The sequence below is a fragment of the Rhododendron vialii genome, chromosome 2a, assembly GCF_030253575.1.
Source record: "Rhododendron vialii isolate Sample 1 chromosome 2a, ASM3025357v1".
Lineage (NCBI taxonomy): Eukaryota > Viridiplantae > Streptophyta > Magnoliopsida > Ericales > Ericaceae > Rhododendron > Rhododendron vialii.
In genome coordinates, this window is record NC_080558.1 from 13,627,905 (window position 1) to 13,645,502 (window position 17,598).

Here is a 17,598-nt window from a genome sequence, read left to right on the forward strand (position 1 = left end):
CGGAACCACGTCTATCGCGTATCTCGCCTTTCGATTGCTTCTTTCTTTTGTTTGCGTGTGTGTTCTCTTGCCCTAACATCTAAACCCTAGACCCGACACTGCGTGTTTTGGTCACTTAATATGTTTCGACTCTGAGGGTAGGAATTCATTCCACAGATCAAATTGCTGACCATAAAGAATGTTAGGTGTTGGTGGTAATCACACATAAGTAAGCACTCCGTTTGGTTTAACATTTTGAGAGTTACATTTAACTCTCGGCACAGTTTTCAATAAATCTATTTCTTTATCTCTCCACTCATTACCACTTCAACTCTTAAAAATAACTTTCTAAAATGTAAATCAAATAAAGCCAAGATGATTTGCAGGAAATAATGCAAATATTTCATTCAAGATTTATTGCTTAAATTTTCTTCTTTAAATTGTTCAGCCAGGATAACAAAGATTGGAGACGACAACACAAATCTGGGCGAGCCTCAGAAAATCTCGATTCATCCGAGACAAACGGGAGTCAGTGACTCTGCCCCCCAAGGCGGCTTGGCAGTCGCGAGCATTGCGAGCAGAGTCGGCAGCGTACGAGGCCAGGTTGTAATCCTCCGAGTTCATGTCATTGAAGGCTTGTCCCAGAGTCACTTCGGCTTCCCCGTACAACTGCACGCATCTCCTCAAGAGCTTCGAGTACTCGCTGCGGCTGCGGCTGCTTTTCAACAATATTTGCATGTTGAGTCTCGCGTCGGAGGCATTGACGACAGCCAAGGTGAATGAGATGTAGGCGAGACTGTAGGGGTCGTGGATCGTCGGTGTTCGAGGGTTGGAGTAGAGAGCGTCGACGCAGAATTCGTAGATGGTGGTGTTTTTGCAGACGCTCTCGACGAGCTCGGACGTCGGTTGTGTTGGATGAGAGGACGTGGGATTTATAAGTAGGGTGAAAAAACAGCAGCAGAAGAACAAGAGGAGGAAGAAGAAGTTGTAGAGGCGGGGAGAAGGGAGAAAATAAGCCATTGTTGGTTCTTCTGGTTTGTGATTTTATGGGATGGGAAGGGACGTGGTTTGTATAAATAAGTGGTTTGTAATTCTACGAGGATTTCTCTGAAAGAATTATGTGAGGTTTTCATCCAGATCATTCATTTCGATAATCAATGATCAACGAAGAGTCGCAAAAAAAGGCAAAAAGAAGGGGTAGATCCTAGTGATTTGTTTATATATACTTCCATATTTGATTCAATGGACGGAGTAGCACGAGGTTCAACTTTATCGTCCTCTATGGGGGATTGAGTCAGAACACAGGCAAAGACGTTTTATAAAGAACCGGTCCAATACTGGAATTGATAGCACGAGGATTAGACTTTGAGAGTAAAACCCCATAGCAAAGATTTCTCCGAGGCTACTAATAATCGTAGCCAATCTCCATAGTACGGGGACCTTAAACAAAATACTTTAAGCAAAATGAACGGTTCCTATTGATTTTGCGGGGGTTCGGAATGGTTAATTCCCAAATGGATTTTTTCCACCATAGCAGCGCTCACAAGATATCTGCTAGAACTCCAAGGTTTTCCTTGTCCGCAACTATTTGCTTTAGTGGCTGATTTTCCGCTTTCGAATAATCCAGCCACATTTACTGAGCCGGAATTAGTACACTTCCAAAACCAGGAACCCAATCACGTTGCCTTCTTAAGGAGGATCTAATTTGTGGCGGAATGTATGACAAGTGGGCCCCGCATAACTTTTTTTCCTCAAAATTTTTTGCATTTTATAACTTGATTTCATGAATTATTATGTTTTTAGTCACTGTAATGCATTTTGTTAATCACTTCGTTCTCAAATTTTTTTCATTTTAAATATTAGAACATCACCATTAATACACCAGCGAAAAGAGATGGCTAAATTAGGAGTGTACATAGTCCGGATTAGTCCGGTTCTCTAGAAAATCAGTAACTGGACTATTTCAAAAGGTTTTAGAAAATTGGAAATCAGAACCTGACCAGAACCAAATCGCAAGACCGGTTCGATTTTGGTTCGGTTCCGGTTCTATCCAATAAGCATCCAAACACTTATTCACAAAATATGAACTCATAAAATTAAAGAAATAGGAAGATAATCTACTGGAATAGGAAAGAAAGGAAGAAAATAAAAGCTTTCCTAACAAATGAGATTTCATCTCTAAATAAATTAAGTTTAGCAAGGAAAAGATTTTTTTTTTCCACGAGCAAGGAAAAGATTAACCTACCAAATTCAAATATATATTTAATTACACATACATATGTATTTCTATATTTATCTTAGTTTTAAATGGTCCGATTCGGTTCTAACCATGGTTCATTAATTGAGAACCAGTAACCGAACCAAAATTAACGGTTCTTATTTTTTTAGAACCATAACCTAGCCGTAGAATCACAAAATTGGACCAAATAGGAGGGTTCGGTCAGGATCGGACCGATTTTACGGTTCATGCGGTTTTCTTGAACACCCCTATGGCTAATGCAAACACTTCATCACCATTACAATTGAAAAGTGGCTAAATCACTGGCTATATGCATTACATTTTAGCAATTACATACAATTTTGATAATTTATAGTTCCGTTCCTTTCTCTCTCCGGCCGGCAGAACTTACAACGGATTCGAATTTGGAGATGTTAGGTGTCAAATTCGAGTAAAAGAAATTCTCTCTAATTGGAGCAAAATTGCTAAATATGAAAATTCTAAATATTGTGTTTTGTATTGCTCTTAGATCGACTTGATTCCTGAGACAATTCAAGCAATTCATTTGTTTTGCTAGTCTATGTATGCAACTTTCTTTAAATATGTTGGCTTTTTATTAGTTTTAGCACAAAACTTCTTCAATTATTCTAGCATCACTTTATCACGATTTAATTCGGGCAGAGCGTGTTTAGTGCCCCACTAACACCGATTTCTGGCTCTGCCAAGACCTAATTTCATCGTCCACTAATGGGAATCGGATATTCATAAGCTAGCCATGAGGCTACAATACTGAGCTCCTTGATAGGCAAAATTTGGGAATATTTGGAGTTTACTGTTTTGGTTGGAATCAGTCAACCTATGATGAGCTCCTTGTTATGCGATAATAAGAATGTGGATAAGTCTTTGGAGAGAGAGAGAGAGAGAGAGAGAGAGAGAGAGAGAGAAAGAATACTGTAGCAGGCCGAGCAAAATGGCTCGGACCATTTCCGAACGTGATCCGATATTCCCTTTCAACTCAAGTCGTCTCTCTTTGGACGTTCGGAGCAGCAACCGTTGCCGAGGGTCCCGTTAATTACTACTTCTATAAACGCTCCAGTCCGAGCACCCGCACGGGCAGGGGAATGCGTTCGTTTGGACGGCTGCCGAGGTCGCACAACATGCTCGGTTCCGAGCGTTGCATGGCCGACGATTCAGCCCATCTACGTTGGGACAATAACCGTGGCAATGATGATGGTTGTGACGTCATCCAAACGGTTACGAGGATAATGATGGGGGCACGTGAAGGTGCCAGCTCATCTTGGAAACGGTTGCAAAAACCCTAAACGTGATGTAAGAGTGACATCAGCCGACGCGTGTTGAGCGTTGGTGCGACCTTGGAGACCAAGCTAAGGGTTCCTTATAAATATCCAATTATGCCATCTTGGAAGAGGTACGCACAAACAAAACCCTAGCTCCCAATCCCTAACTCTTCCTTGCAAGCAAACTGACTCTTGCACTGGAGGGCCATCCCAGAGAACCTCCGGCGTGGTCTTTTAGTCGTGCTTCGTTTTGCAGGACAGAGCAAGGAGCCAGGGGCTAACCCCGAATCAACATTCATAAAGTACAAACCATTCGGAACGGAGCCCCCACAATTTGGTGAACCCGACGTGAACCTTGTTTCTCAGATCCACGGCTGCTCCTCCACCTCGACCACCTCTTTCGTACCTAAAAATTTCACCCCTCCAGATCTCCACCCGTCTCCTCCAACAAAAATGGGCGGAGCACTACCACCTCCTCTTTTTCAACCCATCAGTTCCTCTTTGCACATCACCTCTGAAACCGGTATCAACGCCGCCTCCCCATCTCACCCTCCTGGATTTACTCCACCAGGCGTGAGCTCCTCCATCCAACGTCCAGTGGGCTTAAGTGAAGACGCTCTAGCATACGTACAAATGCTAGAACAGCAACAAGAACAGACCAACGCTGATGTCGCCATACTAAGAATGGAGATCGAAAAGATTAAGGCCAAAGAATTTCCGACGGTATCCCACTCTGGATCTCAGGGATGGCGCCGGAGAGGAAATCTGCCACCCCCTCCTCCACTGGGTGGTGATGCACGGCAACATAGAATATCAGTGCACGACCGCCTGGACCCACCATTGACAGACCACCGAGCTGGGGATAGTGCTCGCTTTAGGCAGCAACTCTCCCCAGTTCATAAGCATCTCGGCAATGGTGCGGGACTTAAAGGAAGGCAAGAAGGGAGCCCACATACTGTTTTCTCTAGTTCATCGGCTGGAGACGGATACTCCAAGGTCTCCCAAAGCTACGATACCGTGGAATTTCAGGACAACGATCAGGCTCTCATCCCATACAAATCCGAACGACAAAGAAGCCGAACGCTGAGAAGAAACGGGAAAGGTCCCCAGAGCCATCGAATGGAACATGATGAAGTCCCTCGGGAAAAGGCCTACGAAGGACGAGCAACAAATTCAGTAAGCGCTCGGAAGCTAAACCGTGAAAGGAGCGTAAGTGTGGTCGTTCGGCAAGACGATCGCCCTAGCCAACGAAGGGTCTATCATACCGAAAATCTTCCAGAAGAGGACTACAGAAGGGTCCCCATAGAGAAGAAAGAGAGGGGATCTCAACGTTGGCAGGATAAGAACGAAGGAAAACTAATTGAACATGAATACCGAGCATCGAAGAAATCTCGGAACGCTCGGGAAGGTCTTCCCCCTCGGCCAACCCACGAGTATCAATTGAAAAAGCTGACGGAATCACCCTTATCGGCAAAGATCCAAGCCACATTGCCGAAGCCAGGTCTCCACCTCCCGAAGTTCCAGAAGTTTGACCCCAGCACAACCGAGGCATACACCCATCTCATCAGTTACAGAAGCACCATCTCATGCGTCACCGACGACGACGCCATGATGTGCAAAGCATTTCCCTCGAGTCTCGGGCGCCTCGGCTTGCTTTGGTTCAACCAATTAGAGGCTGGATCGATCCATAGTTTCAAAGAGCTTGAAAGGGCTTTTAACTATCGGTTCATCACTAGCAATAAGCAAGCCAAGGAAGAAGATGCCTTGGCACAGATGAAGAAAAGGCCCAGCGAAACGCTTCGGAAGTATGCCGAACGTTACTGGCAATTGTTTAACGAAATACCCGGTGTTGATCAATACTGGGCTACAAGGAACTTCAAAAATGGGTTGGAAACAAGAAGCAAGATCTTAGATGAGCTGGCGATAAGGGCGCCTCATGGAATGAACGAGCTAATGAGGACGGTAGAACAGTTGTGTTCCTACGAAGAGTTCCTTGCCGAGCGAGAACTCCAAGGAGGACAAAACTCAATCGCACCTCAAAGCCTTCATATCCCCACGCCCCAAATCGCACCACCAAAGCCTGTGGTCGCGGTCCAGCCGAAGAAGCAGGTCAACACAGTCAAAGTGGCAGACAAAAAGGGTCCGAAAGCTCATGATTATATAGCCAAAACAATTGTTTTCAAAGAGCCAATTTATTTCCTCCTCCGTACGTTAGAGAGGGAACCATTTTTTGTCTGGCCGAACCCTCCAAAGTTGAACACAGAAGAAGGCAACAACAACAGTCGAAAAAGATGTTCGTACCACAATGAGCTCGGGCATTACACCACGGCTTGCGCTCCCTATAAGGCACTTTTGGAAAATCTAGCGGCACAAGGACTTCTTGATGATCATATTGACTGGACAAAAACGCCGAGGAGACAGCCGAACGCTGGGGGACCGAACTCCATTCCTTGCCCGGTCGGAGTAATCAACGTTATTCATGGATCAACAACAAAGGAGGCAGCAAAACAGCTTCGTCAGGAGCTTGTCAAAGCTGAGAAAGCTACCCAAATTTTTTCCATCAATCGTGCTCCTAAAAGAACCAAATTGCTTGAGCGTCCTTGGTCAATCACTTTCATCGAGCAAGACCTTCAACGTGTCCAAACACCCCATAGCGACGCTCTGGTGGTCACAATCCAAGTCTCAACTCACTCCGTCAAAAGGGTGCTTATTGATCAAGGAAGCTCGGCAGAAGTAATGTACTTGTCTCTCTTCAAGGAGCTCAAAATCCCAGAATCGTGCCTTCTACCGGCTGAAGTCCCTCTGATCGGATTCAGTGGCACTCCTGTTTGGCCTCTTAGACGGATTACCCTCCCTATTGTTACGGGCTCGGTTGCTTCTAATCTCGAGTTCGTCGTTGTGGACGCCCCGAGCCCATACAACGCGATCCTTGGCCGAAATTGGCTCCATTCAATAAAAGCCGTCGCCTCAACCTACCACCAAGTGGTCAGGTACATCAGTGCTTACGGTAAACAAGAAGATCTATTTGGGGACCAGTTTCAAGCCAGACAATGTTACGTCTAGGCCATCAGAAAGTCATCAAGCTCCAAACGAATTCATTGGGTTGAAGTACCTGACAAACCCGTCCTCGAAGACGTCGGATCTCTTCCTGAAGAGAAATCAATTGAGGATCTTATCAAATTCCCACTCAACGAGGATGCATCACGATATTTCATGCTCGGCGCCAGTTTGCCCCAAGCTGAGAGTGAGGAAACCTTGCAGTTCCTCAAGAACAACATTGAAGTTTTTGCGTGGACGCCGTACGATATGCCAGGCATTGACCCGAAGATCATCCAGCACTCACTCAACGTTTTAAAATCAGCAAAGCCTGTGATTCAAAAGCCTCGGCGGTCGGCCACTATTCATGCCGAAGCAGTAAACGAAGAAGTGGACAAACTCCTTGAAGCTGGTGCCATCAAAGAAGTGCAATACCCCACTTGGCTCGCGAACCTTGTGGTGGTAAAGAAGAAGAATGGAAAATGGAGAGTCTGCGTGGACTACACCAACTTGAATGATGCTTGTCCTAAAGACTGCCTACCCCTTCCAAAGATTGATCAATTGGTAGACGCAACCGCGGGTCACGCTCGGCTGAGTTTCCTGGACGCTTATAGAGGATACCACCAGATAGCCATAGATCCTGACGATATGGAAAAGACAGTGTTCATCACTCCCAGGGGCCTCTTCTGCTACTTGGTTATGCCGTTCGGCCTTAAGAATGCGGGGGCCACATTTCAAAGAATGGTAACCTGTTGTTCGGAATTCTCATCGGCGAGATCATGGAAGCTTATATTGACGATATGGTCGTCAAAAGTCTCAAAGCCGAGAACCACCTCTCTCATCTTGCCGAGGTCTTTGCAATATTGAAGAAGCATAAGCTACGGCTTAACGCCGACAAGTGCGCCTTCGGAGTTAGCTCGGGGAAGTTCCTCGGCTACCTGGTTACTCGGCGTGGTATCGAAGCGGATCCGAACCAGATCTCAGCTATTCAGCAATTAAAACCACCATCCACTCCCCGGGAAATTCAGAAGCTAACAGGGATGGCAGCGGCTCTCAATAGGTTTATTAGCCGCTCATCAGATAAATGCCATGTCTTCTTCCAAACTCTTAAGAAGCAAAGCCGACGAAGTTTCAAGTGGACGGAAGATTGCGATGCAGCCCTCACCAAGCTGAAATCCTATCTTTGTTCGGCCCCTCTTCTTGTCAAACCAGTAGCTTTTGAAACTCTCCATCTCTATCTAACTGTCTCTCCACATGCCGTAAGCTCGGCACTTGTCCGACGGGAAGGCCTTGAGGACCAACCAATCTACTTTTCTAGCCGAACCTTACTCCCAGCACAGACTAGATATCTGCCACTGGAGAAGCTACTTCTAGCATTGGTTACAGCAGCTCGGAAATTGCTCCCTTATTTTCAAGAGCACCCAATCATAGTTCTCACGGAGTTTCCACTTAAAAATCTTTTGAGGAAGGCTAATCTATCAAGCAGAGTATCTCAATGGGTGGTCGAATTAGCAAATTTTGATATCCACTTTGAGCCTCGAACTGCAATCAAGGCCCAAGTATTGGCAGACTTCATTCCTGAATTCACCCCTGGAAGCCCGGACGAAGAAACATTGGTCAAGCCTAATTATGGAATGCTAGAACAACAAGAGGCTCGGAAAATTTGGAACTTATTCAGCGGAGACGTTTGGAAGTTACACGTTGATGGGGCATCAAACACCAACGACGCGGGTGCAGGGGTTGTCCTGGTAAACCCTTGTGGCGTCCTTCATGAAAGTGCTATCACAATTAACTTTCAAGCCACAAACAACGAAGCCGAATATGAAGCTTTGCTTGCTGGTCTCCGAGCCGCGACAAGTTTACAAGTTGAAGACCTACAAGTTTTCTGTGACTCTTAGCTGATCGTCAATCAAGTAACAGGTGATTACGAAGCCCGGGACCCAAGAATGATAAAGTATCAAGCTACGGCTCTAGAGCTAATCAGAGGGTTCAAAGGATTCCAAATCGAACAGATCAACAGAGAGAACAACGCTCATGCCGACGCTCTAGCAAGTTTGGCCTCGGCAAGCAAAGCATCTGAATACCGACACATCAGCCTCGGCGAGATCCACCAGCCAAGCTTCGAAGTCTCGGAAGAAGTATTCAACATTTCCCTCGGCCCAAGTTGGATGGATGAGATCGTCTCGTTCCTCAAAGATGATACGCTACCCTCAGACAAAAATGAGGCCCACCGTGTACGCAGTAATGCAGCCTACTATTGGATCTCTGAGCACGGCCAACTCTACAGAAAAAGCTTCACAGGGCCATATCTAAGAGTGGTTCATCCAACCGAGGTCCCAATTATTTTGACCGAACTTCACTCTGGAAGCTGCGGTTGTCACTCTGGCCGGCCCTCCCTCTGTCAAAGAGCTCTCAGTCAAGGATACTTCTGAAAAGGAATGAAGAAGGATTGTGAAGAAGTGGTCAAAAAGTGCAAACCTTGCCAACTTTTTTCTCCTATACCAAGGCAGCCCGCTCAATCTCTCAAACCTATCACTAGTCCTTGGCCCTTTGCCCAGTGGGGCTTGGATATAGTTGGCAAACTTCCAACTGCCTTTGGGGGCTTCAAGTTTTTGATCACTGCAACAGATTACTTTTCAAAGTGGGTGGAAGCCGAGCCATTAGTCACAATGACTGAAGCAGACGTTCAGCGATTTGTTTGGAGGAATATCGTCACGAGGTTCGGCGTGCCTTATACAATTGTTTCGGATAACAGCGCCCAATTCGTCGGCAAAGAGTTAACTGGACTCTGTGCTGAATTTGAAATTAGATTCTTCAATTCAACCCCATCCTACCCCCAAGGCAACGGCCAGGCCGAAGCCACAAACAAGACTGTCTGCGCTGGTATCAAACGTCGGCTGGACTCTAAACGAGGAAAATGGGCCGAAGAGCTGCCTCGGGTCCTTTGGGCCTATCGTTCCACTCCAAGACGTTCCACTGGCCAAACTCCCTTTGCAATGGCCTTTGGCATGGAGGCTGTCATCCCACTCGAATCAAGGTTCCCAACCCTGCGTACTGAAACTTTTGATCCCTAAACTAACAATGATGCAGTGACAACCGAGCTTATTTTAGCCGAAGAAAAGCGAGACGATGCCCAGCTCAAATTAGCCAACTATCAGCAAGAAGTCGCTCGGGGCTACAATCGAAGCGTACGGCTTAAGAAGTTCAGAACCGACGACTGGGTCTGGCAGAAGGTTGTCCGAGCCAACCAGAAGACAAAATTCAAACCGAATTGGGAAGGTCCTTACAGGGTGATTAAAGAGGTCGGCAATGGCTCGTATAAGTTAGAAGACAAAGAAGGTAGGGAAATTGAGAACCCCTGGAACACTCTGAACCTCAGGAAGGCCTACCTTTGAAGTCTCTCCTCGGTCTCAATCTATCACACGAGCTCTCAAGTCTAAGTCTATTACTTTTCTCTTTCCAAAATATTGTACTCGTTTTGGCCATCTTTTATTTAATGGAAAGCCTCTCCTACTTCTGAAGCATCAATGTTCTCTACATTTGATTACAATGTTCAAACTTCGATCGTTTTAGCTCGGTATTCTAACCATTACAGTTACGTTCGGATTTCTTTACTGCAAACAAGTTATGGCTCGGACAATTTGATTTCCAGCCACAACTCGATCAAACATATTGGTTCGGCTATGTTCATAATTTGACTTGAACTAATTGCCACTTAAAACATTTACTTAACATATTACGTTGGCACAAGACTGGCATTTGAAGCCGAGCCTTATACCAACGTAGGGGTTGTTACAAGTAAATAAACCTGGAAACAAGCCAAGGTTGCTTGACCTTCGGTGGCCAAAATCAGAAAATATTTCTAAGGCATGGAGAAATATTCAATCCAGTAACAAAGTTGAGAATTTTTTCTAAGTCATTTAAACACCAACTTGAAATTCAGAAACTCCTACCAAGAGGGCTCGGCTTGGTAAAACGTTCGATGCCGTCCCTCCTCAAACTATTACATCTGACATGGCAAATTCCAAATGTTCGGAGCCATCCAGTCCAAAGAAGCAAAGTTCAGAATATTTAGAAACAAAACAAAACTTAAGGAGATTCCTTAAAAGATCTTCATCCACCACAGCTGCCCACCTCAATCAACCTGAACTCGCTCTTCCTTAGCAACTTCCTCCTGAGCCTGGGAATGACTGTCACCTTCACCAACCTTCTGCTGTTGATCGGCGGCAGGCGCATCGATCATCACTTCATCATCATCCTTAGGAGGGAGAGGCTGACACTCCTCCTCGGAGTATGGAAGGTCAAGGTCAGGCACAGTCGGCTCGGGAAGTTGCTTCAGAAAACCTTACTCAGGCTGAATCGCCATAACACCAGCCATTGCGTCGGCACTGGCAGCGTATCCCAGCCTGAAGAAGTTAGGTAACCGAGCTTCAAGCTCGTCGTTGACCATTTTATGAGCAACCTGGGTGTACTCTAGGGCGGCTCTTTGGATCTCGGCCTCATAACCACGGGCGTCGGCAGCTGTAATCTTCTCTTTCTCCTCCTCCTTCAGCTTTTTCACTTCGGCCACAGCAGTCTCGGCAGCAACTCTCGCATCAGCAAGCTCCTTCTTCAACTTCTCCATCTCGGCCTCCGAATCCTTGACCTGCTATTCCGAGATCCTAAACTTGGTACGCCAAGAATCTCGGTCAGACCTATACCTCTCTCGTTCGGCAGAAACTTTGGAAGCCTTGTCATACGCCTTCAGCGCAGCTTGCCCAGCCTAATCAAAAGAGCAAAGTGAAAAAAGAGGAAATAAATAGGAAAAAGATAGAGAAGAGAAAAAAGGGAACAAACCTGAACAAGATGAGAACACATCTCACCAAGACCTGGAAAAAGGTCGGTTGGAACCTGATCATAATCCCTCGGCAGGGCTAGCCCCCTCAGAAGTGTAATAGCAAGGTTCGGCTCCTCATTGACCGAGTCGTTTTGAGCAGAACCCTGCCATCAGGCATCGTGTATGAAGGGCTGAACTGGCGACGGACGGCGGCCTCGGTGGCTGGATCAGTAAGATCAATATGAGGTTCAACAAGATTCCCCTGATCCTTTGATAGAGGGGCTGGGACAGTGTCAAGAGGCACGGATTGAGAAATGGTCGGCAAAACAACGTCCTCTGACGTTTTCTGTCTCTTCTCCTTTTGACTCTGCTGTTCAGAAGAGCTTCGGCCTCGGCCAGGATTAGCCGTCTTTGTTGGGATCACGGGCCTTGGAATGTTCCTTCTTGACATATCTTCAAAAGAGGGTTGGGGAAGTTCGGCAGAATCGAACGGAGTAAGCCACTCCTCTGCTGTAAATCCAATCCTCGGCAATTTCACTCCTCCCTGTTGCCTCTTCTTTCGGATTCCGACGGCGTTGGAGGTTCCCTTCTTCTTTTGTACAGCCTCGGCAGGTGGAGCACTGGATGTCTTTTTTTTGCTCTGAACGACCTCTTTCCCTTTCTCCTTCCTCCTCAGCACACCTTTGTAGGAGGGTCGGTAATCAAGGAGGGTCGGAGCGTGACAGCAAACCTGAGCAAGCAGCGTCTCGCTCGCCTTCCCCCGAGAGTTGGTGTTAAGTACCTTGGAAATTGGGCCGAGCTCTGCAAAAACAACAACAAATCAAAAAAAAATATAAATACCCTTAGCAGTGAAGAAGACAAAAGTAGAACGAAATAAAAGAGTTGAGCACGTTCGGTCTTATCACCTCTCGTATCAGCCACTTTCGGAACGGAGTATCGGCGGAGACCGTCGCCGAACTCGAAGTTTCCATGCACTTCGAGGTAAAAATCAGCCCATTTGTCGGTATCGGAAAGTCCGTCTATCAGGGGTTCCTTTTTGGGACGCGTCGACAAATACCGACGGCCAGATTTGCCATGTTTGGACATGGTGTATGTAAAAAACAGGTCGGTTGGGGTAAAGTCGAGGTCCTGGCTCTCGATCAGAGCTATCACCGACATGATTATACGGTAACTATTTATTGCGAGCTGGTGAGGGGCCAGGCTGAACTTCCAAAGGATCTCCTTAAGGAAAGGATGTAAAGGGAACCGGAGCCCGGCCTCGCAGATGGCCATTAGAAGCACGGTTATATGCTCGGGACAGTGATCCCTATGGTCTTTTATGTCGGTGCTCTTGACTCTATGAATCAGAACATCGTCGAGAATATTGTATTTTGTTCGGAATGCTCCGTACTCCCCCGGGCTGCCACTGAAATAGTGAGCGTAGGGACATAGCAAGCCCTTATCGAAAAGGTCGGCGTCGCTCGGAGCCGATGTCGAAGCTTTGGCTCTTGACTTGGCTTCTTGCCCCACCTGTGGCTCGGTTTCGGATTGGGTTTCTGGGGAGAAACTTATCTCGGGCTCCGTAAGGAAGTCATTGGCGGCATACTCATAATCGCGCTCGGCGTTAGAGTCGTCGGACACAGGAGAAGTCGCCGACATCCTTGTTGAAGATGATACAATCGCTCGGCTACTCCTCAACCTACGCAGCTCGAGAAGTTCGCTGATGAATTGATGATCGGATTCAATTTCCGAGCAATCCGAGTTTGAAAACACGTCGATGACCTCGTGAGCCAGACCTAGGAAAAGAACAAAGGGGTATTAAGCAGTTGAAATTTGCGTTGGCAAAGAAAATTGTTTGGAAGATCGGTTCATCTTATCGGCTCACGAGTCATATGCTAACCTATAATGGGCTCGGTACTTCTATAAAGATTCCCTTCGTTCGGCAAACCAGAGAATTGGGGATCATTCGGCTGTTTATCCCCATCAGAAGAAATCGTTTGGCGAGCCCCAGACATCCTATGGGGGCTCGGAAGAACAAGTTGAATTCAGGGATGAACATCATCGTCCTTCCCAGTATTCTACTGTTCATACAGTACAAAAAAAACCCCAAAATCACCCAAAAAGCCCAGAACATGTGCATGAAAAGCGAGGGAAAGGATAAAACAATAGGAATCGATGACATACCTAAAGATTTCTGTTGGAATGGGGCTTGAAGTTGAAGATCTGGATTCGAGTTGAGTTCTGGAACGGAGTTGTAGAGAGAGAAGCTCCAGGTGCTAGAGAGTGAAAATGCAGAAGAACTTTCTCTCTCCTTCTTCACCGGTATTTATAAACGGAGCGGGACTTTTCGAATTTCCCGCCCATCATTTCTCTGCCGAACCCCTCGCCAACCACTACGTGACACGTGGCAACTGAAAACCTTGCCCGTGCCAGCCGTCTCCTCATCTGCTAAGACGTCCTTTCGACTGACACACCCGTTCGAATTCTCGACAGCTGTCATCCTCTGTGGGGCTCGGATTAATTTGTTGCAGGTTCGGATAAAGATCCTCGGATGAAGCTTGGCCAAATCTTAAATCAACCCATACCAAGCAAAGAGCTTCGGCATGAGTTGAGGGGCTATTGTAACAGGCCGAGCAAAATGGCTCGGACCATTTCCGAACGTGATCCGATATTCCCTTTCAACTCAAGTCGTCTGTCTTTGGACGTTCGGAGCAGCAACCGTTGCCGAGGGTCCCCGTTACCGAGGGTCCCGTTAATTACTACTTCTATAAACGCTCCAGTCCGAGCACCCGCACAGGCAGGGGAATGCGTTCGTTTGGACGGCTGCCGAGGTCGCACAACATGCTCGGTTCCGAGCGTTGCATGGCCGACGATTCAGCCCATCTGCGTTGGGACAATAACCGTGGCAATGATGATGGTTATGACGTCATCCAAACGGTTACAAGGATAATGATGAGGGCACGTGAAGGTGCCAACTCATCTTGGAAACGATTGCAAAAACCCTAAACGTGATGTAAGAGTGACATCAGCCGACGCGTGTTGAGCGTTGGTGCGACCTTGGAGACCAAGCTAAGGGTTCCCTATAAATATCCCATTATGCCATCTTGGAAGAGGTACGCACAAATAAAACCCTAGCTCCCAATCCCTAACTCTTCCTTGCAAGCAAATTGACTCTTGCACTGGAGGGCCATCCCGGAGAACCTCCGGCGTGGTCTTTTAGTCGTGCTTCGTTTTGCAGGACAGAGCAAGGAGCCAGGGGCCAACCCCGAATCAACATTCACAAAGTACAAACCATTCGGAACGGAGCCCCCACAAATACTGTTAAGACTTGCGACGAATGAGGACCACCGTTGCTCAGCTGAGCTTTCTCACCAACGGATATCCTTGTAGAAGAATACTAGAAGCGGAATAAACTAAAAGAACTAACCCAAGAATGGGCCATAAATGTACTCTCTCTCCCACTAGAAGCTCACACTGCAAGCGAGCACATGCGTTCGAAGCCGTTTGATGCACGTGTGCCTCACATGATACATGTACAACCATACGCATCAGACGACCGCCAAATGGGAGCGCTCGCATGCACACTCACTTAGATAGAGTGTGGTATGTTTTATTGTAAGGCCATCCCTCTCTCTGGTTTTCTACTGCAGTAGCAAATCCTACTCTTCTTCGTCTCCTTCTTCTTGTTTGAAATGGCGACTACAGCCATGTATTCAACCTCGCGTTGCAAATTCGTCTCCAGCCACCGCAACAACAAGAAGACGAAGTTCTGTTTTTCAAGCAATGCTTCTGAGCTTTTCGGGAAAAGAATTGGGTTGGATGCCAAGAGAAGCCCCAAGAAAAGTAATCGAAGAAGAGTTGGTCTTAATCCTCTTGTGGTTTCTGCTATATCCGACTCTAGCAGAGTCCAGAAAACCCGAACTGGTTCCAGGTAATGACTTTACGAAGGAAAGTCATTGCATTTCTCTGTCGGTATCAACATGAAATCTATCAGGTTTTTAGTCAAAGCTTGATATTGAACTCAGAGTTGTCACACACGACAACAGCTTTGTTCCATTTCCTTTGTAGGTCTCAACTTATTGGTTATCTTGACAAAGAGGTGAAACATCTAATGGCATTAACGATTTATTTGGTTACCAATAAGCTTGTGGAACCGTAAGAGGGTCTTCTAAGTTTCTAACTGCTTGAAGTATATTCGCTTCATGACTGTCAGGAAATGTCAGAAACTTAAAACCTGACTTGAACTACTGTTGAGAAAAATAATAAGATAATTCTAGCCTACGCATCAGAAAAGGATATGGATAATCCAGCTTCAGATCTTAAGAAGGCCACTGCTCAAAGCCAGACAGCCCCCAATTTCTGATGCTGTTAGAATTAGGCTGCCTTCGATGCTTCCTTGCAAATTTCTAGAATCGCACCGAGCAACGGCTCTGCTACTTATCCCATTGATTCTGGTAAAACTAACATAGTCTCCCTAGGCAATGAGGGAAACCCTCATCTTAAGCCTTCCTAAATATCAGGTATTTGAATGAAAAGGGCAGTCTTGGCATTTTTATTACCATTGAGTATCTGTATGCAGTGACTAAATACTGTTGATCATCCCACTAGGTTCTACTTTCAACAAAGGCTCACGTTTACATGCATAACTAGACTGCAGCTGCACAAGGCATAACTTGTTGCGATTATCTGACTATGGTTTGGTTTCTGAAATTTTAGGGTACAGCTGATGCTGTCAGACAGTATCTGTGGCTATTGGAAGAACATAATGTTTTGGAGTTTCTGATTCTTGCCGGAGACCATTTATATCGCATGGATTATGAGAAATTCATCCTAGCACACAGAGAAGCCGATGCAGATATAACAGTAGCTGCACTGCCAATGGATGAGAAACGTGCCACTGCTTTTGGTCTTATGAAGATTGACGACGAAGGGCGAATTGTCGAATTTGCAGAGAAGCCCCAAGGCGAGCAATTGAAAGCAATGAAGGTACACAATTGCCGTGGTTATGGATATTATTACTTGAACTATTTTCCTGTATCACCACTTCAATTCAGGATCGTACTGTGCCAAAAGTGTTCAATGACATGGCAGATGTTTTTGTTTGTCTTAGCGATTTCCTTTTTATTCCCTTTTCATCTCAGGTTGATACTACCATTTTAGGCCTTGATGATGAGAGGGCCAAGGAGATGCCATATATTGCAAGTATGGGTATTTATGTTTTCAGTAAAGACGTAATGCTAGACTTACTTCGAGAGAAGTTCCTTGGAGCAAATGATTTTGGAAGTGAAGTTATTCCAGGTGCAACTTCGCTTGGATTGAGGGTAAGCCATGTCACGTAAATAAGTGTTTGTGGAATCTGTAGTATAACATTCCAAATTCCGAGGCAGTATAAGCATTCTTGGTTAATTATAGCACCAATTAGCCAAGCTTTATCATAAACAAAATTGTGCAGTATAAGAGTAAAGTTCCGAGCATCCATGATGTGGGGGCTCCATTCCGAGTGATTCATACTTTTTGAATGTGGGCTCGAGGTCCGCTCCTAGTTCCTTTCTTTGCTTTGCAAAACGAAGCACGACTAAAGACCACACCGAAGGTCCTCCGGGATGGCCCTCCAGTGCAAGAGTCAGTTTACTTGCAGGGAGAAATTAAGAATTAGGAGCTAGGGTTTTTTCTGTGCGTACCTCCTCCAAGTAGGCATAATGGGGTATTTATAGGGAACCTCTTAGCTTGATCTCCAAGATTGCACCAACGCTCAACACGCGTCGGCTGACGTCACTCTTATGTCACGTTTAGGGTTTTGTTACCATTTATAGGATGAGCTGGCACCTTCACGTGCCACCATCGCTATCCTCCTAACCGTTTGGATGACGTCACAACCATCATCATTGCCACGGTTGCTGTTCCCATGCGGGCGAGCTGGAACGATGGCTACACTTCGTTCGGCACCGAGCATGTTGTGCGACCTCGAGTGGTGTCCAATCCGAGCGAGTTTCCCGTTCGTGTGGGTACTGGAAACTGAGGCGATTAAGGAAGTCGTAATTAACGACACCCTCGGCTACGGAGGCCTTCGGAGTTCCGAACGTTGAGAGAAAGATGGATTGGAGTTGATAGGGATACTGGACCAAGTTTGAAAATAGCACGAGCCACTTTGCTCGGCCTGCTGCAATAGCCCCTCAACCCATGCCGAAGCTCTTTACTTGGTATGGGTTGATTTCGGATTAGGCCGAGCTTTATCCGAGGACCTTCTTTTGAAACCGCTACGGATTCATCCG

The 17,598-nt window shown here is 46.3% G+C and overlaps 2 protein-coding genes across 2 annotated transcripts; one reads left to right on the top strand and one right to left on the bottom strand.

The window, feature by feature from the left end:
* Window positions 1–423: 423 nt before the first annotated feature.
* LOC131317160 (cell wall / vacuolar inhibitor of fructosidase 2-like) lies at window positions 424–999 on the bottom strand. The gene has a single exon (XM_058346732.1). It carries the CDS (start codon window positions 997–999, stop codon window positions 424–426), a length of 576 nt encoding a protein of 191 aa, XP_058202715.1.
* A 6,572-nt stretch (window positions 1,000–7,571) lies between these two features.
* Window positions 7,572–8,963, top strand: LOC131317161 (uncharacterized). Its single transcript, XM_058346733.1, has 3 exons — window positions 7,572–8,018; window positions 8,085–8,279; window positions 8,430–8,963. Exons 1-3 carry the CDS (start codon window positions 7,572–7,574, stop codon window positions 8,961–8,963), a joined length of 1,176 nt encoding a protein of 391 aa, XP_058202716.1.
* The last annotated feature ends 8,635 nt before the right edge of the window (window positions 8,964–17,598 follow it).

What these genes read in the sequence shown, in the direction of transcription:
- LOC131317160 (XM_058346732.1), bottom strand. Translation starts at nt 999, where the DNA reads ATGGCTTATTTTCTCCCTTCTCCCCGCCTCTACAACTTCTTCTTCCTC.
- LOC131317161 (XM_058346733.1), top strand. Translation starts at nt 7,572, where the DNA reads ATGGCAGCGGCTCTCAATAGGTTTATTAGCCGCTCATCAGATAAATGC. An exon ending in AGGCTAATCTATCAAGCAGA is followed by an intron (nt 8,019 to 8,084) that starts GTATCTCAATGG and finishes ACTGCAATCAAG; the next exon opens with GCCCAAGTATTGGCAGACTT. An exon ending in CGGGTGCAGGGGTTGTCCTG is followed by an intron (nt 8,280 to 8,429) that starts GTAAACCCTTGT and finishes TGTGACTCTTAG; the next exon opens with CTGATCGTCAATCAAGTAAC.